At 38.4% G+C, this 23,694-nt stretch overlaps 2 protein-coding genes across 4 annotated transcripts; one reads left to right on the top strand and one right to left on the bottom strand.

Moving 5' to 3' along the window:
• Nucleotides 1-72: 72 nt before the first annotated feature.
• LOC136268477 (uncharacterized) lies at nt 73-4,473 on the top strand. The gene is made up of 3 exons (XM_066063831.1): nt 73-345; nt 3,629-3,673; nt 3,723-4,473. Exons 1-3 carry the CDS (start codon nt 123-125, stop codon nt 4,316-4,318), a joined length of 864 nt encoding a protein of 287 aa, XP_065919903.1. The 5' UTR covers nt 73-122; the 3' UTR covers nt 4,319-4,473.
• A 2,315-nt stretch (nt 4,474-6,788) lies between these two features.
• Nucleotides 6,789-23,638, bottom strand: LOC136236494 (vinculin-like). Of its 3 annotated transcripts, none has more exons than XM_066026650.1 (27): nt 23,493-23,638; nt 19,899-20,051; nt 19,517-19,681; nt 18,516-18,638; nt 18,405-18,458; nt 18,230-18,355; nt 18,025-18,180; nt 17,831-17,977; nt 16,425-16,498; nt 16,221-16,374; nt 16,051-16,174; nt 15,197-15,406; nt 14,913-15,110; nt 13,786-14,629; nt 13,487-13,733; nt 13,192-13,434; nt 12,969-13,141; nt 10,753-10,924; nt 10,402-10,705; nt 10,233-10,355; nt 8,201-8,315; nt 8,035-8,152; nt 7,854-7,988; nt 7,702-7,802; nt 7,550-7,655; nt 7,147-7,233; nt 6,789-7,096 (listed from the first exon to the last, which is right to left on the bottom strand). In XM_066026650.1, the coding sequence occupies exons 2-27, from the start codon at nt 19,977-19,979 to the stop codon at nt 6,881-6,883; spliced, it is 4,596 nt and encodes a 1,531-aa protein (XP_065882722.1). In that variant the 5' UTR covers nt 19,980-20,051; nt 23,493-23,638; the 3' UTR covers nt 6,789-6,880. The 3 variants fall into 3 exon arrangements, with proteins under 3 accessions (XP_065882722.1, XP_065882721.1, XP_065882723.1); XM_066026649.1 differs by lacking the exon at nt 23,493-23,638 and adding an exon at nt 20,193-20,345; XM_066026651.1 differs by lacking the exon at nt 19,899-20,051.
• Between the last annotated feature and the right edge of the window lie 56 nt (nt 23,639-23,694).

Here is a 23,694-nt window from a genome sequence, read left to right as displayed (position 1 = left end):
AGCTAATTTGAGATGCGTGCACGTTGGGTTCTATAGTATATATACATAGACTATAGTGCTATTTTACTCGGTAGCTATATAGCTAGGTGATCCGTTTAGCAATATATTATAGCTATACCATCATGTCAGATGAAGCACTGAAAAGAGTTGTGAGGGAATTTTATGCGCAAAAAGGATTCGATTTGTGCGCAGATGTGCTTTTTAAGCTCAAGAGACTGATAAATCACAGTGATCTTCTGGTTAAAAAGCTCCATGAAGTTGCAGACGAGTTAGATTCACATCACTATAATTCTGCCATTGCAAAGGTTACTGGGGGAGCTGCTGGAATTGCAGGAGTTCTGACAGGTCAGACTTCAAGACTGCATGTATATGCATGCCGGCTGTGTGCTATAGCTATATACATATAACCAAGATGAGGCGGTCTATATAGTTATACCTAGGCAGCCAATAAATTATCCGCCCTATATACCCTCAAGCATAATCTACATGCATGCATGCGGACGGGCGGCCCATGTATATTGGTAGCTTTTCAAGCAAAAAAAAAGAAAAAAAGAAAAAAAGCTTTTCAAGCATTGTTTACCTGCATGGGCACAACCATGCATACAGCAAACTGTCTGGTGGAATTTTCAGCTTGTTTTACGTTGCATGAATATATAACACAAACGTGAAATTTGTCAACTTTTGGTACCACCTCGGGTACCACCTATTAATTCCTCTTATAACTTGGCACATGAACTGACAAGTACATGAGTTATAAGATCTATTATTATAGGGTCACTATTCCAATATAGGGACCTGCAAAGGCTATACCGAAAGCTTGTGTAGCAGCTGCTAGGGAATCAGAACATGTTACCAGGTGCTGACCTGTACAGTATCATGTATATATGCCATATAGCTGCACTGATTGACGGGAAACAGAAAATTTGTTTGGAGTGGCCTAAAACAAGTCACCACCTGATCTGGCCTGCATGGAATTTATTTTCTGCAGTTTTAGTGACATGTTTCTGCATGACTCCTTGCTATAGACAGGCTTTCAGTGGGTCCCTATAATAGTGCCCATACAGTGGAAATGGATGCTGCCATCCCAGGAAGTAATAATAATATTTTTGTGAGTTACATGGGGGTTGAGCTCATATAGGTATATCCATATATACAAATTATCACAATACATAGTATACCGGCTTTGATCTATATTGTCCCAATTACACTATGCACAGACATTAAAAAAGCACATGCACCATGCACAACACACATATATACAGTACTTACACACACGTGTAGACACACTCACTGCACACACACATGCACATGCAGCCATGCACACATACACATGTGCGCACACGCACACACACACGCACGCACACACACTCACACACACACACACACACACACACACACACACACACACAAAGTCACTACACACACAAAGTCACTACACACATCAAATGAAATGTTATATGTTTATTCTTCTCACAACCCACACTTTGGAATTCACAACTCCCACCACCTGTTATTACAGGAGGCATATGTCATACATTTAGTGGTAGAGCTGAGGTCAAGCATAATAGCAGATGTATGCAATGATTTTTTTTTTTTTTAACAGTGGTCATGTATGTTTATGTCTTTGCTTGTAGGGTGTGAAAGGAATGTAACATAATGATGTCACGTTTTCTTAGAAGATTACTTAAGCCCTTATCAGTCACATCCAAATCCTAGATCCTGTACAACAATCAAATTAGAACATTACGGAACAGCTAGGAAAACTTTCCCTGTTATAAACTATTGATTATGCTTGCTGACAGTCAAACAAGTTTTTAATAAATTGTGATGTGCTTGTAGCGTATCCACACAAAACAGCCAAGTTATAAAAAATGGTGCGGCTTTAAAAATGAAAAAAGTGAAAGGTGGCAGCCAAGTATGTCAATGCTAATAAATTTTAATAGTGGCTGTGTGCATTCTTAAATTTATTATCATTGCAGCCATTTCTTGGCCACCTCCTTTGATTCTCATTTTTAAATCCGCACCATTTTTTCACAGCTTGGCTGTTTTTGTGCTTCTTGGTACTTTGGCTGACTTTTTACTCACATTTCTTCTTATCTATACAGATACAATGATGATTATTGATGAGACTTATAAATGTATTGTATATGATTTACTTCAATATTATTGTGATACTCTGATAGAGCGCACATTATTTTGAGACCTTCTAATAGAACTATAGGGATGAAATGAATATCAATTTAAGAATCCAAATATTCTTCAAAGTAATGAATGAATTAATGAATCATTCTTTAAGGATTTTCTGTATAATTAGGTGCTCAAAAGGACAAATCACTTTGATAACTACTACAATTTATTATGAAAGTCCTTTACATACATGTCTTTAAAAGATGATGAATTACCGTTTAAAAATGACAGCTTTCAGTTTTTAGAAGTAATTAAATGTGTAATTGTCTGATTTAATGAATAAGAATATTCCTTAACGAACGGATAACGAATATTCGTACTATTCTTTTCAGCCTTAAATAGAACATACATAGAACAATCTATGTAGTATTTCTATTGGTAGATTATAAACTTTAGCTAATTAAGTTGTAGCTGTGATAGAAGTTTGATTTTTTTTTAATGTGAATACACAGCTCATAACACAGCTCATAACTTCTTGAATATTCATCAGATTCATAGCAAACTTGGCACATGAATTCACTTTTATATGCTCTTCATTTGTGTCAAAGATAGAGGCAATCAAGTTACACATTTGCGTTTTATAGCAATTTTTGCAAAATACATAGCCCCCTACAGCTTAAGAAGAAAATCAAAACTTTGAATGCCCATATCTCACAAATGGTTGGTGCAACTTTGCTGTGTGGCCTACCCTACCTGGCAGACAGCTTTGGAGAAGCTTCACATGTGTGAAAAATGTTGTTTTCTTTTTTCCTGTCACTGAATATACTCACGGTTATGGCACGCTGGCTTTGTTGGCCCCATGACACACTACCATGTGTCTTGATATAGTGGCCTTGTACACTACCATGTGTCTTGATATAGTGGCCTTGTACACTACCGTGTGTCTTGATATAGTGGCCTTGTACACTACCGTGTGTCTTGATATAGTGGCCTTGTAGCAGACGGCTAAGTGGTTTGATGGCTTGCATGGTCATGCATGGTGCAGTACAGCTATATATGTGTCATTCTTGGCTACAACATGTAAGCTAAATAATGTGATGATAATGAAAAAATTATGATGGTAGCAGAGTGAATAATATGTAAAAACATTGGCTTTAACAAACAGTAATGTGAAATGTATCCTTTAATTATTTCAAGAAACAAAGCTAGCAAAATGGAAACAGCAATTTTAGGCTTGCAGATGAAACCATATAATTATTACTAAACCGCAGCTATGTCACACAGCAGTCTTAAATATTAAATATCTTATGTTGTAAAAGGCTCTCGTACTGCCAATACTATACTCCTGCACTCCTGCCATGTTATATAATGATTATCTATATATTCAATAAAAATGCTTGTTTCCCTTATGCTACTATTATTACATTATTAGTCATGTTACTATTATTACATTATTAGTCATGCTACTATTATTACATTATTAGTCTTTTTTCACACACAGCTGCAGGTGGAGCTATTGCTGCAGTAGGAATATTTTTTGCTCCAGGTATTAATGATAAGTTATGTGAATATTGAATGTGATTTACTGTACCCAGTTACTGGTGGTCTCTCATTGTTTGGAGTAGTGGCAGGAGGTGTTACGGCAGCTACTGGGGGAGCTGTTGGAGCTGTAGGTACTGCCACAGTTGTTGGCACTCAGATAGTAAAGAAGAGCCTCAATAATGGCCTCTTTAAGAGAGTTCAACAAGCAATTGATGAATACACTGATTATAGAAAAGGCCTTGCAGAGTCATGGAAGAAGATAGAGACAATGTGCTACAATATTAGTGTAAAGTGTAAAGTGTTTGGTGCAGAGGCAGTATGTAAACTTCTGTGGACATTATTTACGACTGGTAAAAAAGAAGGCTTGCTTGATGTCAAGTTTTTGCAGAAAGCATTTGAGTTGAGTGTAAAGTATTTTGTCAATCCACTATATTCTACTGCTATTGGTGCAGTAATAGTAGGGTCAGCTGCTGTTGCTTTAAATTTGTATGAATTAGTTGGTTCAGCAATAGTGATCCACGAAAAGCAGCCCCATCCAGCAGCTGTTGAGATACGAGAAAAAACAATTATTGAAGTGCAAACAGAAATACAAGAGTTTACCAAACTTCGAGATCTTCTGGATAAAAGCTGCACTGACATAACTAATTGATATACATGCTTTGTGCATAAATGCACTATATAAACAGAGGATAAGTATATATAACTCCTTTAAACTTTGTTGTAAAACTATATGGTTAGTGTATTTTCTTGTATACATGCAATTGTTAGCTACATTTTAGAAAAGGGTAACTGAGTTAGCTGAAATTTGATGTGTAAACAAATAGCATGCATGTGACTTCTCTATTAGACACAATAGCTGTCCATTGCATTTGCAGCCAGCGAGCTATATCTCTTATGGCACTTCTTTTTGTGTTTGGATGGGAAAAAATCAGTTAAGTAATATTCTGGGCATATATTATATTCCCAGTCTGCGTGCAAGTATTGAGCTCACTGCTTAGAAGTGCTACAAAGGTTTGACAAAGAGTGTTAAGGCATGTGTGATTATGTCACAGTATTTGATTGATAGTGACCGTCCGATTGAAACAATAAGAAATGTAAAATGGTGTGATCCTCAGTCACATGCAACCACAGAATAGTGTTATCCATGTGGACAGGCAAGGAATGAAATGCAATCGGTAGACTACTTAATATTGATTAGTTCAGTTTGGGTCTGGAGATAGCTACTCACCGCATTTCCACACCATAAATATTCTCTGAGAGGCTTAAATATTAGATGTATATTTTGCAGTAGTTTCCAGTATTTGTTGTACATAGGCAACAAAATACAACAGGTTCTTAGAATGTTGATAATAGCCAGGTGCATTCACTTCCAGTGTTTCACAAAAATTGGGAATATGTCAAAACAATCAAGTTCTGCTAACAGTTGTTGGTATTCTGCTTGCAGGAATTATATAGTAGCTGACTGGAGATGGTGGTCAGAATCCAAAGGGCATGCATGTCAACTCTGACAATGGAGCTAGCAGTGTTGTGGATAAAAAATATACAGTCGCAATGATAGCTGTTGGAATCGTTGCTGGAGGAGACTTGCTAGCTTGTATACATAAGTTCTGCAAGTTGGCATAAACCTTAACAAATGGCAGGTCAGAGAAAATATCATTGCCAAAACGTGTAGCACTGAGTCATGCTAATATGTGTATCTGTGTTGTGACAGAGCAAGTGAGAAAATTTAGTTTTAGCACAGTCTGTATATAGGAGGACACTTAACCTACAGTCTATTTAAGGGTGTTATATTTGAATTTCTTTGAAAAGTTAGCATCAAATGGCCTGGCTTTGAATGAGACATGTGTACTTCCTCCAATAGTCTCGATGGATGAATACAAATAAGCATGCCTGATGGAATTATCTTCAAAGCCAAAATTAATGTTCAGACACAGCAGAAAGCATAAAAGACAAGATAAGCACCAAAGAAAATATCCCATGTGATCACTGCAGGAAAGTCTTACCTTGCCATGCACAACTCCTGCAAGATATCTGACTACAATATTGATGGTCACATTACTTGAAGGAGAATATACATAAACCAGGTGTGGATGGAGATGAGGATGTACTTATCCTTGTGAGAGTAGACAAAATCTACTACCACAGTGGGAGAAATAAAAGAACATTTAAAAAAAAAATAGAATATACGCATAGTTCCCCACTAAAAGATATAATTTTTGCACATTGGGACAAGCACAGGAACACTGCAGCAGTGATGTAACACTGTTTCATAATCTACTAAAGGCTTCATACAATCAGAACCAAATGAGTAATTTATTGTGCTAAGATGTTTCAGACTCAGATGCTTCCAAGTATGATCATTTTTTATATGTATACAGCAAAATAATATGGCCAAAAGGCTTTATTGAAAACATCAACGCTTTGTCATCCCATTGCATCTTCACCCCATTCTTGTTCTGCCACAGCCTACCATTAATTCATTCCTTTTCTCTTTTTTGGTAACACACCATTTATCTGCACAAGATCTCATTTTAATATTCTATCATGATGCATTTCAACATGTTGTTAAGAGTAATATTTTTGGTACCACGTAACATTTTGTGTGTGCTTTTTGTTTGTAAATATGTTTTCTATAATATTGTTTGTGTGCTTTTGTGTTTTGTATGCAGATATGTAAGGTGTTGGGGAAACACCCTTGTGCAGGCTTAGCCTTTTGGTGCTACCCCTTCCTATTAGATAATGAATAAATAAATGTTCAAATGATGTATATAGCAAACTGTGTCAAGATATGCACACTATAAATATCCATGTTGTCAGGGGCCAACTACCAGTTATAAAGTTGTATGGCAGCTTTATATCTGTTGTACATGCATGTGTCCATCTCTTCCAGACAGTGTACTCCATGGTATTTTTAACTATAAGTGATTATAAAGAAGGGAGGGGCATGCTTTACCTATCCTGGTGAAAAACAAGTTTGGGGAAGTTGCAGTATACAACTTGATTGACATTGTTAGTTTTAGCTTTTATCAACTTTAAGCCAGTCATGCAAATATCCTGTAGCTTAACAACTGTACAACATCATTCATTCATGCTGTTCTCCTTGTATGTATGTCGCATACTGGTGTTGACAATTCGGAATGAAAACAAGTTGACAATATACATTATAGTAAGTAACATTAACTTTTAGTGGCTAATGTTAAAGGTAAACATGTTAGCATTTTGGTGGACTACCAATACTTGTTCTTGCTCTTTCAATGATGTCCACCATTGATGAGGTACTTGCTGATTTGTCTATCCGTCTCAGTCCCTTCTTACCGACTGGAGCTCTCACAGACTCCATGTTACGACGATGATACAAATTCTTCTTCCAGCTTAGGGCTAAAGCTACTGCTTCTAAGTCTTCTGGATCATCTGAAGGTTTCAGTCCCTACAGTAAGTACTATACAGTGAGCAGTTGACTATCTTACAAATTGTTACCTTCATACAGGCTGCTTCAGCTTCCCTCATTGTCTTGATCACAGCCTCCATCAAGTTCTGAGCATTCTTCACTAACATCACATCTGCCTGTAATGTATTGTACTAACATTTCTCCACTATCCCACTATATGACTAGCTAGAACCCATATAACTGCAGGGAGCTAGGATCTTAAGAGTCAGCTTGTGATATGAAGCCCTTTTAATAGTGGAATTAAATAAAAACAAGAACGAGCAAGTTATGATGCTTTAAAAATCTCTATATTGGGAACAAAAATGTAGCAGCAAATATGTTAACATGAAATTTACTCCAACACAGTATTGGGAGAAAACACGTGTTCATCTCTTCAATATTCAAAGGGGCTCTAGTGAACACAACAAACAGGCTAGAGTATAATATACTAACTGAAATATCACTAGGAGCTGAAGATGCCTTCACTGTTGCAATGATGGTCAGTTGAGTACCCAGTGTGGGTATAAGCTCAGCACTTTGCTCTAAAGTGTATTTCATCCTACAAAGAATTACAATTAGCTATATGTTGTAATGTGATCAGTTACCTAGAGTCTGTACACTGTTGGGCAATCTTCTTAGCATAGTCTACGATGACTCTAGCACTAGAGGCTATCTCTTTGGCTGCATCAATCATCTGCTCTTTAGTCTACAACAGTTTACAATCAACAAATCATTTAGTGCATTGTATACCACAAACCTCAATGATCCCTCGTCCCTTACTGTATTCTGCTAAGTGCCTCATGTGATCTGACATTTCCTTGGCAGTTGATATTATAGGATTTCCTTCTGACATAAACTGGTCAGCTTCCTGATGTAAATTCAAAGCTGCGGCCTATACACGACAGTTACTTAACCATCAGATATAAATGGACACTTACAGTGATAGAATTGAACGATGGAGTGGCCTCTTGTGGTACGGCTATGGTTATTGGTCTTTCTGTAGATGAGTGGGATTTCCTCTTCACTACCTCACTTGTGTCAGCTTGACTATATGGACTATTGCACAATATTATATACGTGACACGATAAGATATATACACATACCGGGTTCTAGGGGCTGGTGAGGCATTATACATGTCAGCACTAGATTGTGCCCTTGGCATGGGTGAAGAAGTGGTCCCATTTGTCAAACTGACACCAATCATATCCTCAAATGCAGCTATACAAGATAGTACACTAAATGTAACACAATTATACCACATAGCTGTCTCTAGGATGATTTTTGAAGGCAGCATTTTAGGCGGCATGTATCATTTTTGGGGGGATCCCTACTTAGATTAAATCCCCTTAATATAAGAACATCTTATGCCACGAAAACCACCTTTATGGAATAATATTAGTCCATTTAACATGAAATACTGCATTAAAAATTAAAACAAGAAAGCACTTACCATTGACCGGATATAGAATTTTTTTTAAATCGCCAAAACTAGAAACTTGGTCTGCTGCCTGCCTCACTCACTCACTGCCTGATCGCAGTTGCAAGCACCATTTTACACCACAATAACAAACTCACCAGTGGGATGTGCCTTTTGGGGTTCTGACGAGTGTAAGCCCTCTGTGCCTTGTCGTTTCTTTTATCTTCAATCAGGCTACTTGTCTTCTTCTTCATCCAATGAAACCATACCGAGGCATTAATTTTCCATATCAACACTTTCTTTCAGCAGCATATTTAATAGACACCACAGAACTATTTCAGAGCTGGATTTCAAAAGCGCTTCAGTCCCAGTGCTACTATAAGAGTAATACTAGCTAGGTATCTGCAACTTCACGATTGGGATCCCGTTTGCGATAGCTTCATGACCACACCCATCAAATAAGTACCATAAATTTAAGTATACAGAAACTTATATACCTACTACAAAGAAAACAACTACACTACCCAGACTAGCCTACTGTACTTGCAAACAAGCATTATGTTACTTAACCGAAATCTAAATCATCCTCTGAGGAGAGAGCATACTGGCGAAGAATTATCCTGGCTTTAGGGTTACAGAAAGTTGCTACAGCAATTGTCTTCTAGCAATCTTTTGGTGGCAAACCATTTCTAACTGTAGATCTGTCAGCTATCGAAAAAAAGGCTGGAGAGAGCAAATGGAGACCAGACACCAAAGGTCCCACAAACAAGAGGAAGGAATCAAATAAAGATCCAGGTGGACTAATAGTGATAGAGTGCAGAGACCACACCTCTTAACAATCTAGCTATTTACATAACAGTAAACAAGATGACCTCACCCCTTATTGGTCTAGCTAACTGCACACCCCTCGGCTGATTCAAGATACTCTAATACAACAGTCATGTGTGATATTCTAATAGAACAGTCACAAGTTACACTGTAGCTAGCTGTGCTACAACAAAAACTAAAACTAGTAATAAATATGAAGTAGAGATCTATGCAATAAAAAGTAGTGAAACCAGAGATGGTATTACAGTAATAGCTCAGTGGGAAAGTCCCTATTTTGGCAAATTAGCTATAATATTGTTCAATGCGAAAGTAGGGACTTTCCCACCAAGCTATGCTGTAATACCATCATTCATCTCTTGCTTATTACATAGATCCCTACTTCATTTTAAAATTATAATTAGGATGTTTTTTTGACATTGTGATTAAAGCATTATCACTGACAAGCTGTTGAGAGGATATTACACTCTGGAAAGTATACACAAAAGTAGAAAACAAAAAGTAATTCAGTGGATGTTGTTCATTTACCCACACAAAAAGTTGTCTTGTTTTATGAGGCAAAGCACAGGTGAGAAAAACTTCAAACAACCCTTGCAAAAATTTAAACTGAATTAAATCATAGTCATGTACTTTGCCGACAACTGTTAGCAAAGGGTTCCTATTCTCTCCTTTAAGTTTGCTCATATATGCAAGCCCACCACAACAAGGACAATAAGCGTAGCACCAAACATCATTATTTTGTTTTCCACATGAAATTTTAAATGTGTAGATTGTGTCATTTCACTGTCAAAGACCTGATCTGTTGGTATAGTTTTCAGAATTTTAAAAGATAAGATGTTACAGTGTAACTGCTAAAAAGTAGTAATACTATAAAGTAGCACTAATAGCCATACCCAGTACTGGTGTCATATCCACACTAGTAATACTGATCAGTTGTGTGTATAGGGACTGAGCCTTTGCTGCCCACTGTCTCCTCAAGTGTTGAAAGTGTTCAACTACAGCTAAGCTCTGGTCATCTGTACAACACAATGATACACACATGTTAAACAGTTCTCATCTGACCTGTTAAGGATCTAGCAGCTGCTATTGAGTGAGGTGTTAGTTTCCTGAGGATCTTAATTGAAGCACCAGCGCTATTAACTGTGCTATCTTTGTGTACACTTAAAACTGTTTGGTCAAATGTTGTCTCAAGAACACCAACGTGTTGTGAGAGATGATCTGATATTGCAGCAAACTGATTCATCAGATGTTGTTTTGTTGTCTCTGACTCTGTTTTACTGATAGCCACAGCAATTCCAACTAGTTTACTAAGAGGAGCGGCCATCCTGCTGATCAGGTCATCAACATGTGTGGTAAGTAGTTGGAGCTATGAGAAGTGAATAACATGTGACTTCAATTAAGGTAGTGGCTTACATTAGAGTTCCACTTGTGTTTCACAAGTGTGAATTGTTCTGATGCTGTGTCGTGTTCAGTAGCGTCCGATGCCTTTGTCATTTCCTTAGCACATTCTACGAGTTGAGCTGAGAGCTTCTCAATCTTATGACCAGTGACGGTTACTATCTTGATCAGTTCTGGGTCTGAACACCTGATCATCAATAACACAATATACTAGTTGTATAAATGACATTAGAACACCTCCCCATTATCAGAACGTCCCCATTATCAGAACATTTCCCCATTATCAGAACATCTCCCCATTATCAGAACACCTCCCCATTATCAGAACATCTCCCCATTATCAGAACACCTCCCCATTATCAGAACATCTCCCCATTATCAGAACACCTCACCATTATCAGAACATCTCCCCACTATCAGAACATTTCCCCATTATCAGAACACCTCCCCATTATCAGAACATCTCCCCATTATCAGAACACCTCCCCATTATCAGAACACCTCCCCATTATCAGAACACCTCCCCATTATCAGAACACCTCCCCATTATCAGAACATCTCCCCATTATCAGAACACCTCACCATTATCAGAACATCTCCCCATTATCAGAACATTTCCCCATTATCAGAACACCTCCCCATTATCAGAACATCTCCCCATTATCAGAACACCTCACCATTATCAGAACATCTCCCCATTAACAGAACATCTCCCCATTATCAGAACACCTCCCCATTATCAGAACATCTCCCCATTATCAGAACACCTCACCATTATCAGAACATCTCCCCATTATCAGAACATTTCCCCATTATCAGAACACCTCCCCATTATCAGAACATCTCCCCATTATCAGAACACCTCACCATTATCAGAACATCTCCCCACTATCAGAACATCTCCCCACTAGCAGAACATCTCCCCATTATCAGAACACCTCACCACTCCATACTATAAGTGAATTTGTTTAAGCTCATTTCCTAATCTGTTTATAATAAAGTTAGGTTGATAAGCACGTACACTTAACAACTGGACTCTACAGTACTCTAATAGAGCATACACTTACTCCATTATGATAATGAAGGTACTACTGTATTGGCTATCAAACGGCACGGTAGTACCGTTTAAGTAGGAATCGGGCTGAAAATTTCACGCCCTGCCCAAAATTCCGCCTTTGAAAAGCACCCTAGAAACATCTTACGTGACGAAAATCACCATTACGGAATAGTACTAGTTCATATGATATACAATATAAAACAAAACGCTAACAGGTGGCTGGATATAGAATTTTAAAAAATCACCAAAACTCAAATTTTAGCCTCACTGCCTCACTGCCTGACCAGAGTCGCAAGGCTAGAGACTAAACAAAGCAGTGCAAGGTCACCATTTTACATCACAATAACAAACTCACCAGTGGGATGTGCCTTTTGGGGTTCCGATGAGTGTAAGCCCCCTTGTCTTTTCTTTTATCTTCAATCAGGCTGCTTGTCTTCTTCTTCTTCCAATGAAACCATATTGAGGCATTAATTTTCCGTATCAACACTTTCTTTCAGTAGTACATTTAGACGCCACAGAATTATTTCAGAGCTGGATTTTTGAAGTGCTTCAGTCCTGGCGCTACTATAAGAGGTACACTAGCTAGATATCTGCAACTTTGCTATTGGGATATGCGCCATGCAAAAGAGCGGGCACCGCCAGACTAATTCGCGATAGGTTTGTGACTACACCCATCTAGGTTGACTAATTGCGATAGAGTACGGAGACCACACTCCTTCACAATCTAACTATTTGTTAAACAGAAAACAAGGCTTTATTGGTGTAGCTAGCTGTACACCCCTTGTCTGACTGGAGATACTCTAATACAGCAGTCATGCATTTATGATATTCTAATAGAACAGTCCCTGAGCTACAAGTATTTTTTTTAAAATTGTTAATTTAAAAAAATGAAGTAGGGATCTATGCAATAAAAAGTAATGAAACAAGAGATGAATGATGGTATTACAGCATAACTTAGTGGGAAAGTCCCTACTTTGGCACATTAGCTGTAGCAATTATTTTATTCAGTGCCAAAGTAGGGACTTTCCCACCGAGCTATGCTGTAATACCATCATTCAGCTCTTGTTTCATTACTTTTTATTGCATAGATCCCTACTTCATTTTTTTAAAATTGAAAATACTATCTTTGTATGTTCTATTAGAGTATTTCAACAGCTGGTCAGTCTAGACTTACCCCATGGTAGCATTGTGAGCAATTTCTTGTAGAGTGGCTGTCAGAGTTTGAATGTTATTAACTTGGTCAGCAAACAATTGTGGGTCACCACTCTTAGCTGAGATAGCAAGATAGTCAACTGTTGAGGTGGGAGGGTCAGTGATGGCATCCACACTATGTACTAACAGTTTAGCCTGTAGTAACAACTGAATACAGTGAGGGACAGGGTAATGGGTATACTCACATTGGTGGCCCATTCTTGAGAAATCAAGTTGAGGCTTTCCATTGATGATCGATTAGATGATGCTTCTCTTGCAGTCTTAATCAATACTGGAGCTAGTTTGGCTATTTCTGATGCCGTCACTCTAACTATTTGTATATGGTTGGTTGTATCTGCACCATGTTGTTTCTTATCTGCCTCAATTGCTTGAACTGTTGTCATCGCAACATCTACTAATTGTTCAGTTTGATGGTTGACATGTTTGATCTAAGGAAAGTGTGAATTACTGTCTAATAGTGTTAACAAGTAGTCGTCTTACTTCATATTCTAACTGGCTTCCTCCTTTGGCAGCTTCTGCAGCCAAACGAGATGGAGGTTTTCCCCATGGTTGACTACCCTTCTCCACTGCAGCTGCTAATGCTTGTACAGAATCTGCCCATTCCCTACCAGTCTCCTTGAGTTGTTCGGCTTTGGAAAGATCTTGAGAATCTGACAACAGATCTACGGCTTGAGCTATTAACAATTTTGTAAGTTGATTAACACTTGAGATGGTATCACGTATTTCCCTGTGAAAAAGAATAGAATAGTCCAATACACCAAAGTATTAGAAACACTTACCGTATCAAATGACCGTCTTCAGGGCAGGTAGTTACAATTTGGTGTCCCATTTCTACTAGTTTGTTAACACGAGACTGAACCTCACTAATCTGCTCTTCAGCAATTTCAGCATCTCCACCAAGTACAGCAGAGACTAGTCGTTGACCAGGTAACACATAGGCAGCGTAGGGGCCATGAGGGTCAATATTAATACTAGCATCAGTGAGGAGGTCAGTGTCTGTCTGTAGTGCCACTGTACAGTGTGTCTGGTCAAACAGGTTAGTGGTAGAACTAGATGCATCAACCATAACAGGATAAGCAGAGTAGGAAACCTGATGATCAACTTGTGTTTGTAAGTTCTGGTCCCTCATTCTTGGTAATGCTGTTTGTGTTTCAGCATCCCCAGTGACGTAACTCTTACTGTAACCATGAGAGTGTTCACCATATGATGAAGATCTCTTCAAAGCTGTTGTCTTTACATAACTCGGAGTTGCTGGGGAGTATGGCCCCAGTGATCTCTCAATTGGAGTTGAATATTGTAGCGGAGCCTTCTGGTGTCCACGAATACTGCTATGTTGTATTGGACTAATTGTTGACTGCATAGAAATGTATGGTGTGTCCTGTGGCATCACATGACTGGTGGTCATGTCGTACTGTGTTCCTCTTGAGGAAACAACTGGACGAGACACAGGAAGTGGAGTGGAGGTAGCAACACTTTTAGTTGCTTTCTTCATGGCCAGCGCTTGTTTAAGCTCCTTGGTCAGGGTCACCAGTTGCTTTAGTGAGCCAGCCAGAGCTTTCTGAGCACTAACATCATGAACGTTAGATAGTAATGTAGCACATGTCAATGACATATGGGACAATGCTACAGAGGTAAACAACAGTAAGCAATTATTACACAATTTCTCTACAAGCAAGAGTGCACTAACATTGTGAGTCGGTATTTCTAATTTATGACTAATATTTCATTCAAATACATAGAATCATTATAAAATCAATTAAAGTGATTTAGTTGTGTGGTGGTTCTGCCAAGGAGTAGAAGTTTTACAAGCCACAAAATAATTCACTGCCAGTATTACCAAGAGATTATAATAGTGTTTAGGAATGGAATATTGTGAACTCTTGATCATACTACCTTGCAAACATACCAGTTTCCATTTTAGATATGGTGGTAGTTAAGGCATAGCTCTGCATGGGGTCCTCTGTCACCTTCAGCTCATTCTTGGCCAGTTCCATTAGTCGGCGACACCGTCTCTCAATAGCTGCCACCGTAGCCTGCACATCACGGAGGTCACCACGTTGAATAGCATCACGACATCTTGTCATATCCTCACGAATCATCACCTCTGAAAATAGTATATTGTCTCAAAGCAATTCTTTCCAAAATGGCATAGATGGAAAAACAAAAGCAACTTGATGTTACATATCTTACCAGATGCAACAAGAAGATCTTGCGAGTCAGTAACTTCATCTACAGCAGTTGTCAACTGTTTCACTTTAGCGGTCCACTCATCCTTCACTAAGCTGAGGTGTTGCTGACCATGCTGATCACTGGGATTATTGTGAGCAAACAGAGCAGCTGATGCCACTTGCGGAGCTAGCTTCTCTACCTGGTCAGCTGTGTGCTTGATACGCTGGGCAACTGTATAAGACATATACATTACTACTGTACTGTATGATACTACTACTACAGCAAACCTCTAATATATTGTACTGTATGATACTACAGCAAACCTCTAATATATTGTACTGTATATAAACACTATCCTAACAAGCTTATCCTAACAAACTTTCAACACAATAGTCCACAATAAGGACAAAGATTTGGTCCCAACTAAAAGAGAAAAACCTTTTTACCGTAGCTAACATTTCATATACAAGTGGCCACACAGTGATGAGAGGAGGCTGGGTGTGTGCAGAAGGATATGCCTGCTCTAATGATATCAGCATGGGTAAATATTGTTGTTTATAAATTCACATGGTCCACAAAGTTATATAAACATGAAGTCAGAAGCCTTCTCTCTCCACAGCAAAGCCTCCCCTGATTTGTATTCTTTTAAAAGCGGTGCCTTGTTTACACCAATGTAGGATCAGAGGGCTAATGTGCGTAACAAAAACACTTGGGCACATTTTCACTCACAACAGAGTGACATCCCATCATCACCTCCCTTATGAACCTCACAATGAAGGTCATACAAATCCAACTACCTCAACCCACCTCATCTTATTTATACCAACCACTATAGGAACCGATTGTGGGTTTGAATTTTGATAATACAAACTTACCAGATGGATCAGTGGCACCTTCAGCAGCATTAATAGCAACTTGGCTAAGTCTTCTAGAGTGTTTCTTGAACAGTATGACCTTGTTAGACAGATCATGATCATCTTCACTGTCCTCAGAAGATGACTATGTAACATCAACTAATAGAAAACTAGCAGAGTATGTGTCATACCTGGCTGGCCACTGCAGCAGTTATCAGGTGGTTGAGAGGATCTGATGTTCCCACGAAGGCATCAGATATTTGATCAATTACTGCTTCTTGCACTGTCTTCTCTAACAATAGCAATTTTGCACTCAACACTTCTGCCCTCCCATCACAGTCAACCCTACAATGGAATAGTTGTGATGTTCTGTAGTCAAGAGAGTGTGTGCTCACTTCAACTTGGCCGAGGTAGGGTTAAGAGCTAGCATCTCTCTTTGTTGTTTGAACTCTTTATAGAGTATTTCAACCTGAGAGTGAAGAGTACACTAAACCATAGGCACTCTACACAGCAGGTGCTGCACTCTTATATGTAAGCACCACACACACACACGCGCATGCACACACATACACAAAGTCTTCTGCTGCTATATACAATGTCATACCTACCCAGTGAATTACTGGGCCATCTGCGCACAATGTATGAGTCACTGCTGGTAACTAGTACCCCACAGGGGGGCTGTACCATGTCTCACAAGTGAATGTGTGGGCACCCTGTGTGATTTTGTGAACAGCCTTTTCACACATTTAAACAGCTGTGTAGATGATAGAAAAGTTTTATTCAAGGGAGCAACAACAGCAACTGGGCAACAATTTAACTGCAGCTGTTGCCTCACTCACTACACAGCAGGTGCTACATGTGGGCATGCAGTGCACTATACTACACTATACCACACACTACACTAGACTACACTAGACTACACTAGACTACACTACACTACACTACACCACACACACTACACTATACCACACACTACACTACACTACACTAGACTACACTAGACTACACTATACCACACACTACACTATACCACACACTACACTACACTACACTAGACTAGACTACACTACACTATACCACACACTACACTACACTACACTACACCACACACACTACACTATACCACACACTACACTACACTACACTACACCACACACACTACACCACACTACACTACACTACACTACACTACACTACACTACATTAGACTAGACTACACTACATTAGACTACACTACACTACATTAGACTACACTACACTACATTAGACTACACTACACTACACTATATTAGACTACACTACACTACACTACACTACACTACACTACATTAGACTACACTACACTACATTAGACTACACTACACTACATTAGACTACACTACACTACACTACACTACACTACACTACATTAGACTACACTACACTACATTAGACTACACTACACTACACTAGACTACACTACACTACACTACACTACATTAGACTACACTACACTACATTAGACTACACTAGACTACACTACACTACATTAGACTACACTACACTACATTAGACTACACTACACTACATTAGACTACACTACACTACACTACACTACACTACATTAGACTACACTACACTACATTAGACTACACTACACTACATTAGACTACACTAGACTACACTACACTACACTACATTAGACTACACTACATTAGACTACACTACACTACACACACTACACTACACTATACCACACACACACACACACACACACACTAGACTAGACTACACACACACTACACACACACTACACACATACCTCAGTACAGAGTTGTGTTATTTTGTTACGCAGCACATCTCTGCTGACATGGGCCACAGCCATACTATTGTGCAGAACAGCATTGATATTGTGTTCCAGATCTGAACTGTCTGAATATCGTAGTGATGACCTGAGCTGCACCTGAGCCTGTGAACACACTATGACATCACAACACAAGCAGAGGAGCTACAAACCCTTTCTACAGTAGCAGCTCGGGTGAGTGGTTGCTGCTCAGAAACAACTTTAACTGGTGTAACGATAGTAGACATTGTTGGCACAGATTTCTGAACAATGACAATGATCTCTCCTACTGTCCGCTCCACTTCAGTCACATAAAAGTTACAGAAATGCTACACACAAAAAGATTTGATACATACGATGACATACTAATTTCTGTACCTTAGCATTATCATCATGAGGGTTCCTGATACAAGCCTGCGTAGAAGCAGTCAACTTCGGTATACACTGTTTCAAATCATCTAGGTTGGCAAGGAGATTCCTCTTTATATCAGGTGAAGTGAGCTCCTGAGAGAACATATTGATAATGTACTATCACATATTAACGCGCAACTACCTTTATTCTTTTGTCCAAAAGGGCAAGCATCACAAACAGTGGCTCAGAAAACCCCTGAAGGGAAAAACATAACGAGCATGCGTTGTCTGTTCAGTAGATCATTTACACAACCTTCAAACAAATCAGTAGGCCTCTCATAGACTTGGACACTTCCACAAGATGTAATCGATCCAGTAACAAGTTAGCAGCATCAACAATCTTCCGGACCTCAGCAGCATCCCATGCCACCAACACCTTCATGTATACATCATACACACTGTCATATACAAAGATGCCAGAAGAAAACATAATAGAGTATCTAATGCCCCTCTATTATCATGTAAACTTGAGGATGTAAATTCTCGAAACTGGGCCACCTTAGGAATCATAATTACTAGGATTTACACTTCTGGTACTTCACAATAACTAGTAAAACTGGTATCAAACTAGTTATATATACTACCCTGATAGTACTTGCAGCACAAAAATGGACTGCTTAGGGATATATCCCTACCTATGGTAAGCGCTAGTTAGCTAGGTTAATAGGCTAGGGTTGATAGCTGGTTAGCTATGCAAGTAAAGCTAGGTTGCTACTATAAACCTGTTTGAAAAATCCTAAATGTGTTATTTACGTAAGGCCATACCTATTTGAAACGTTGTTGCTCAGATCTGACTTACCCAATTTTGTGTAGAAAGTAATTAAGAAAAGAAAAATATCAGATCACGTGACACCTAGAAATTAACGTGCTAATGATCAAGATATTCTAATAAAACAGTCAGTGAGTAAAATTTTGCTCTCAAAAGGCATAGATGATATCTAATAATAATGTAACATGGCTTGTGATCACTTGTCTGCAAATGAAACTAGCTATCTAACTAGTTTCTTTTTTTTTTTGTCTACTGACCGACCCATTTTGTTGTAATAATCCGAGCAACAACTTTTCAAATAGGCATGGCCAAATATGTATAGCTACCTACTTACTAAGGTCACTGTGTAGTAAGGTCAACAGCCACCTTAAAAATCCCCAAATGCGTAATTAGTATACAAAGTAACCATCTATAGTCTCACAAAGTTTGGTGGCTGGGTAGGTATTCACTGCTGTACTGGGAGCAGAGTTTGTATCATCACTTACCTGGAAACAAACAGTCATTAACTCCTGGCTACTAGCTGTGATAAAAGCTAACTGGTCTCCATTAAGGCTCCTCACTCCAGAACACAACTTGCTAGCAGTCTCCACTATCTTGTGACCAGTTTGTGTTGTCTTCTTACAGGCTTGTGGCAGTTCCAGTGATAACTCCTACAATGAGAATGAAGTACAGAACTTCAGCCATATATGATAGCTATTGAGCTGGAGGATTATAGACCACTGGCCAGATATTGTTTACATACTACCCACTAGGGGCCACAGCAACCCCTTGAGACACAGGGTGGGATCTAGGCCTTTAGAGCCTCACAGCTCGTATTCCTTTATCCTACCCGAACATCACAATTCTGCGTACACTTATTGGCCTTACATCATCACTAAATTGTTCAACTGTTCGCTCTGCAGCACTCGCTAGTTCCACCATGGCCGCTTGTAGGCTAGACAGCTTCATTTGTATCCCTGAAGGGGGCGTGCCCGACACAACGCTAGACGCAGATTCGCAAAGGATCAACAACTGTGATATCTGGCGAGGAACAATACATAAATGTGTTAAACTAAATCTATTGAGACAATCACGCTTATCTACGATAAGTAGTTTGTCAACAAACTTGCTGCATAGGCAAGTCTCAATCAAAAATTAATACGAACGCTAGTTAGAACTTACGCGAGACGCGATAGGAGCTAATATGATGTCCATAGATCGAGTGTGCACTTGCGCCGGATACATCCTCGCTGCAGGAGCAGCCATCGCTTCGCAAACAATTAAAACTACCTCCAATTCAAAACGGAAAATACACGGTCAATGCACATTCCCGGATACTAGACCTTATTGCTTGATAAAGTAAAACCATGATTGATTGATAACAGATTGATAACAGATTGATTGATGATAGGCAACTTGTTGCTGATAGTATCCCAGGGAGCTGAAACACCACAGCTCCAGTAAAACAATGTACAATAATAATACCTGACATAGCTCAGGATATTCATAAATTTTTTTTTTTCCTCTGCAATTAATATAGTTAAGTAACTAATTGAAATTGTACACATGTAATTGCACATCAGCATTATACCCCTGGAGGGTCCTGCTGATTAACAATAAATAAAATAATAAATAATATAAAATAATATTTGGAATTCCTTACCCCAACAAGTGACTGATTTAACAGAAATTGACCAATTCAAGCACAGCCTAGCTGGTCTAGTAACTGTTTAATAATATTTCAATGTGTATATATAGTGTAGCAAATATTGCATAAATAATATCAGTAAGTTTATTTTTTTCTTTTTTTTATGTAATTGACAGTAGCAATTGTACCCCCCTTTTTGTGCACCATACTCTTTTGAGGTCTGCACAACCATCAATAATAATAATTATTTTCAAGAAGGAATTTTTTCATATTTCGAAGTTTGGACCTCCATATACAAATATTCTGAGAAGGTTGAACAATGTAAAAATAAAATTAAAAAATTGCGGATTTGCAAACAATTCCAAATGTGATCTAAATATTTCAAGAATAGAAATAATCTTAACATTTAGGCGATCACATTTGAGATTGTTTACAATTTTTTTTTTTTTTTTTTTTACATTGCTCAACCTCTGAAACTATTACCCCTCAAAATTCAGTATAATCAATTGTAAACCTGATAATCTAGTAACAATAAACCTGATAATCCACTAACAATAAACCTGATAATCTAGTAACAATAAACCTGATAATCCAGTAACAATAAACCTGATAATCCACTAACAATAAACCTGATAATCTAGTAACAATAAACCTGATAATCTAGTAACAATAAACCTGATAATCTAGTAACAATAAACCTGATAATCTAGTAACAATAAACCTGATAATCTAGTAACAATAAACCTGATAATCCACTAACAATAAACCTGATAATCCACTAACAATAAACCTGATAATCCACTAACAATAAACCTGATGATCCACTAACAATAAACCTGATAATCCAGTAACAATAAACCTGATAATCCAGTAACAATAAACCTGATAATCCAGTAACAATTATAGCACAGAGAATGAACGTAAGAGTATGCAATATTACAATTCAAGTAGCTAAACTGCTGGCTACAAGCATGCTTGGGTTGATGACTTATATGGAACTCACAACTTTACCCCGAGCTGAACTGCCTTAGGGTTGTAAACAATAAATATTCAGTCATCATTTGCAATCTGTACAGAAATAGTTGTCATTAAATTCATTGCAGTCAAACTTCTTGACATAGTCACCCCAAATAAAACCTCCATAACCACCTTCCCAGATACATGGTTCAGGCTAAGATCAAGACATGATAATGTGTCATGCGGACAAGTACAACTAGTGCGGATGCGTGACAGACAAGTGTGCATTTTACAGGAACCAAGAAAACGCTGTTTTCACGCTTTCATAGCTCAATAGTGCCCGAACGGAAATTAACCAGTTTTCTGTGGAAACTCCCTCGGGGTAGGGTACCTCCTATTCCAAATTTGAGTTGAATCTTCCCAGCCATCACTGAGATATGCACCTTCAAAGTTTGTCTTATTTTCATCATATTTTTCTTCATCATCTGCCTCTTTTTTCTCCACTCGCTATAACTAGCGCATGCTTTAGTCGATTGACTTCAAATTTGGAGGGCAGTAAGAGCATAATGCAGCACATTTACAGCCCAATTTTCATAGAGATTGAATCAAGAACAATGGACATTTTGAAAATTGCAAAAGCGATTTGTTGTCACACCTACAGGGTGATCCGCTTGACGGAATAACTTGAAAATCAGTCTGTGCATGAAGTTACCATCGTAGTGTAAACTTTTGTGGTTTGAAAGCGCTGAGTTAGCTAAGGAGCAAAACCAAACATGTGAAAAAGCGTGATCAAGATACTCTAATAGAACAGTAACTGAGATGTAAAAAATGTCGGGAAAAGTTTTGAGCCAGGGACCTCCACGCCAAGCCCTTACTACTCTACCACTGCTGTCAGTTGCTCACTCACTTAATTTCTACCTTATAAATGAAATTCTAGTTTAGTACACTAGAATGATAACTCCTGTGGATATTCTAGTATTGAAGTGCTCAGAAAAAAACGTGTGCTCTATTAGAGTACTACAAAATTATTAAAAAACCTATATCAAGTGTGTTGTGTGGCCAAGTAGAGCCAGTGTAGGCAGGCGACATACTTGTTTTATAGAACCAGAAAAGGATATTTTCATGTTGGGGGAGATCCCACTAGTTAGTCAGAAATCCCTACAGTTTTCCTCTGTACTGGCACTTTGTCCTCTCTTCACTTTAACTATTTGACAATTATCAAGACTCACGGTAGTGAGTTGCGCGACCAAGGAAAGTAGGGTGCATAAATACACGAACGACTAACTTAAGCGTTTTACTAAGTAAGTAATCCCTATTATATTTTAGTAACACTGCATGACATTTTGCTGAAAACGTTGTAGGAAAAATTTTGAAACAGAACTGCAAATCTGGAAGCAATTTTAAAGGATCTGGAAGAAGGAATTATGTGCATACAAGCGATTATTGATTTATAAAGTTTTAGCTATGCATAGTGGATTAAAACCAGTTGGATAGTAGCTCTGAAGACAATTTTTAATCAAAGAGTGAACCACAAAAAGGAAAAATTTTCTATCTCAAGATTGGATCTTGAGGCACTGTCAAATCCCATCTGTAAAGAGAGTTAAGATGCATAGCACATAATAGCTTTATTCTGTGGTGCATCTTCTAAGTTTTCCCAATTGCCATGTACAACTAGCCTCCTGCCCCGTCACCACTTATTGTTAATTTTATGTTTTAGATCTGGTAAGTAATCATAACCATGGATAATATGTACAGTAATCTATGCCGTAATCTCAAACAAAAAATAACTGGACTGCATTTTTATGATGTAATGTTTGCCCTTTAGTGTGGTTGACTCACGTGTAGTACTTTCGTTTTAAAAAATAGTCATCACTCACTTTCTAGGGAAACGTTTGCCACTCCATGGTGGCCTTTTGTGATCACCCTCGCCCGCAGTACCCCTGGCGAACCAACTTGACTGCCTGAATATACCGTCACTCCATTACAAGCATGCATCAAATTTTACAGATATTAATTTTTAATACCGGCGCGTAATTTCTCTGTCTGCTGATTAGGCCCTACAAGGTATTTGTGTAGTAG

The sequence above is a fragment of the Dysidea avara genome, chromosome 10 (genome assembly GCF_963678975.1).
Source record: "Dysidea avara chromosome 10, odDysAvar1.4, whole genome shotgun sequence".
NCBI lineage: Eukaryota > Metazoa > Porifera > Demospongiae > Dictyoceratida > Dysideidae > Dysidea > Dysidea avara.
Note: the sequence above shows the minus strand (reverse complement) of the source record. Positions and strands in the feature narration are given on the sequence as shown.

What these genes read in the sequence shown, in the direction of transcription:
- LOC136268477 (XM_066063831.1), top strand. Translation starts at nt 123, where the DNA reads ATGTCAGATGAAGCACTGAAAAGAGTTGTGAGGGAATTTTATGCGCAA. An exon ending in AATTGCAGGAGTTCTGACAG is followed by an intron (nt 346 to 3,628) that starts GTCAGACTTCAA and finishes TTTCACACACAG; the next exon opens with CTGCAGGTGGAGCTATTGCT. An exon ending in AGGAATATTTTTTGCTCCAG is followed by an intron (nt 3,674 to 3,722) that starts GTATTAATGATA and finishes TACTGTACCCAG; the next exon opens with TTACTGGTGGTCTCTCATTG.
- LOC136236494 (XM_066026649.1), bottom strand. Translation starts at nt 20,276, where the DNA reads ATGGCTGCTCCTGCAGCGAGGATGTATCCGGCGCAAGTGCACACTCGA. An exon ending in CCTACCTCGGCCAAGTTGAA is followed by an intron (nt 16,375 to 16,424) that starts GTGAGCACACAC and finishes ATTCCATTGTAG; the next exon opens with GGTTGACTGTGATGGGAGGG. An exon ending in AGCTGCTAGATCCTTAACAG is followed by an intron (nt 10,356 to 10,401) that starts GTCAGATGAGAA and finishes TGTGTTGTACAG; the next exon opens with ATGACCAGAGCTTAGCTGTA.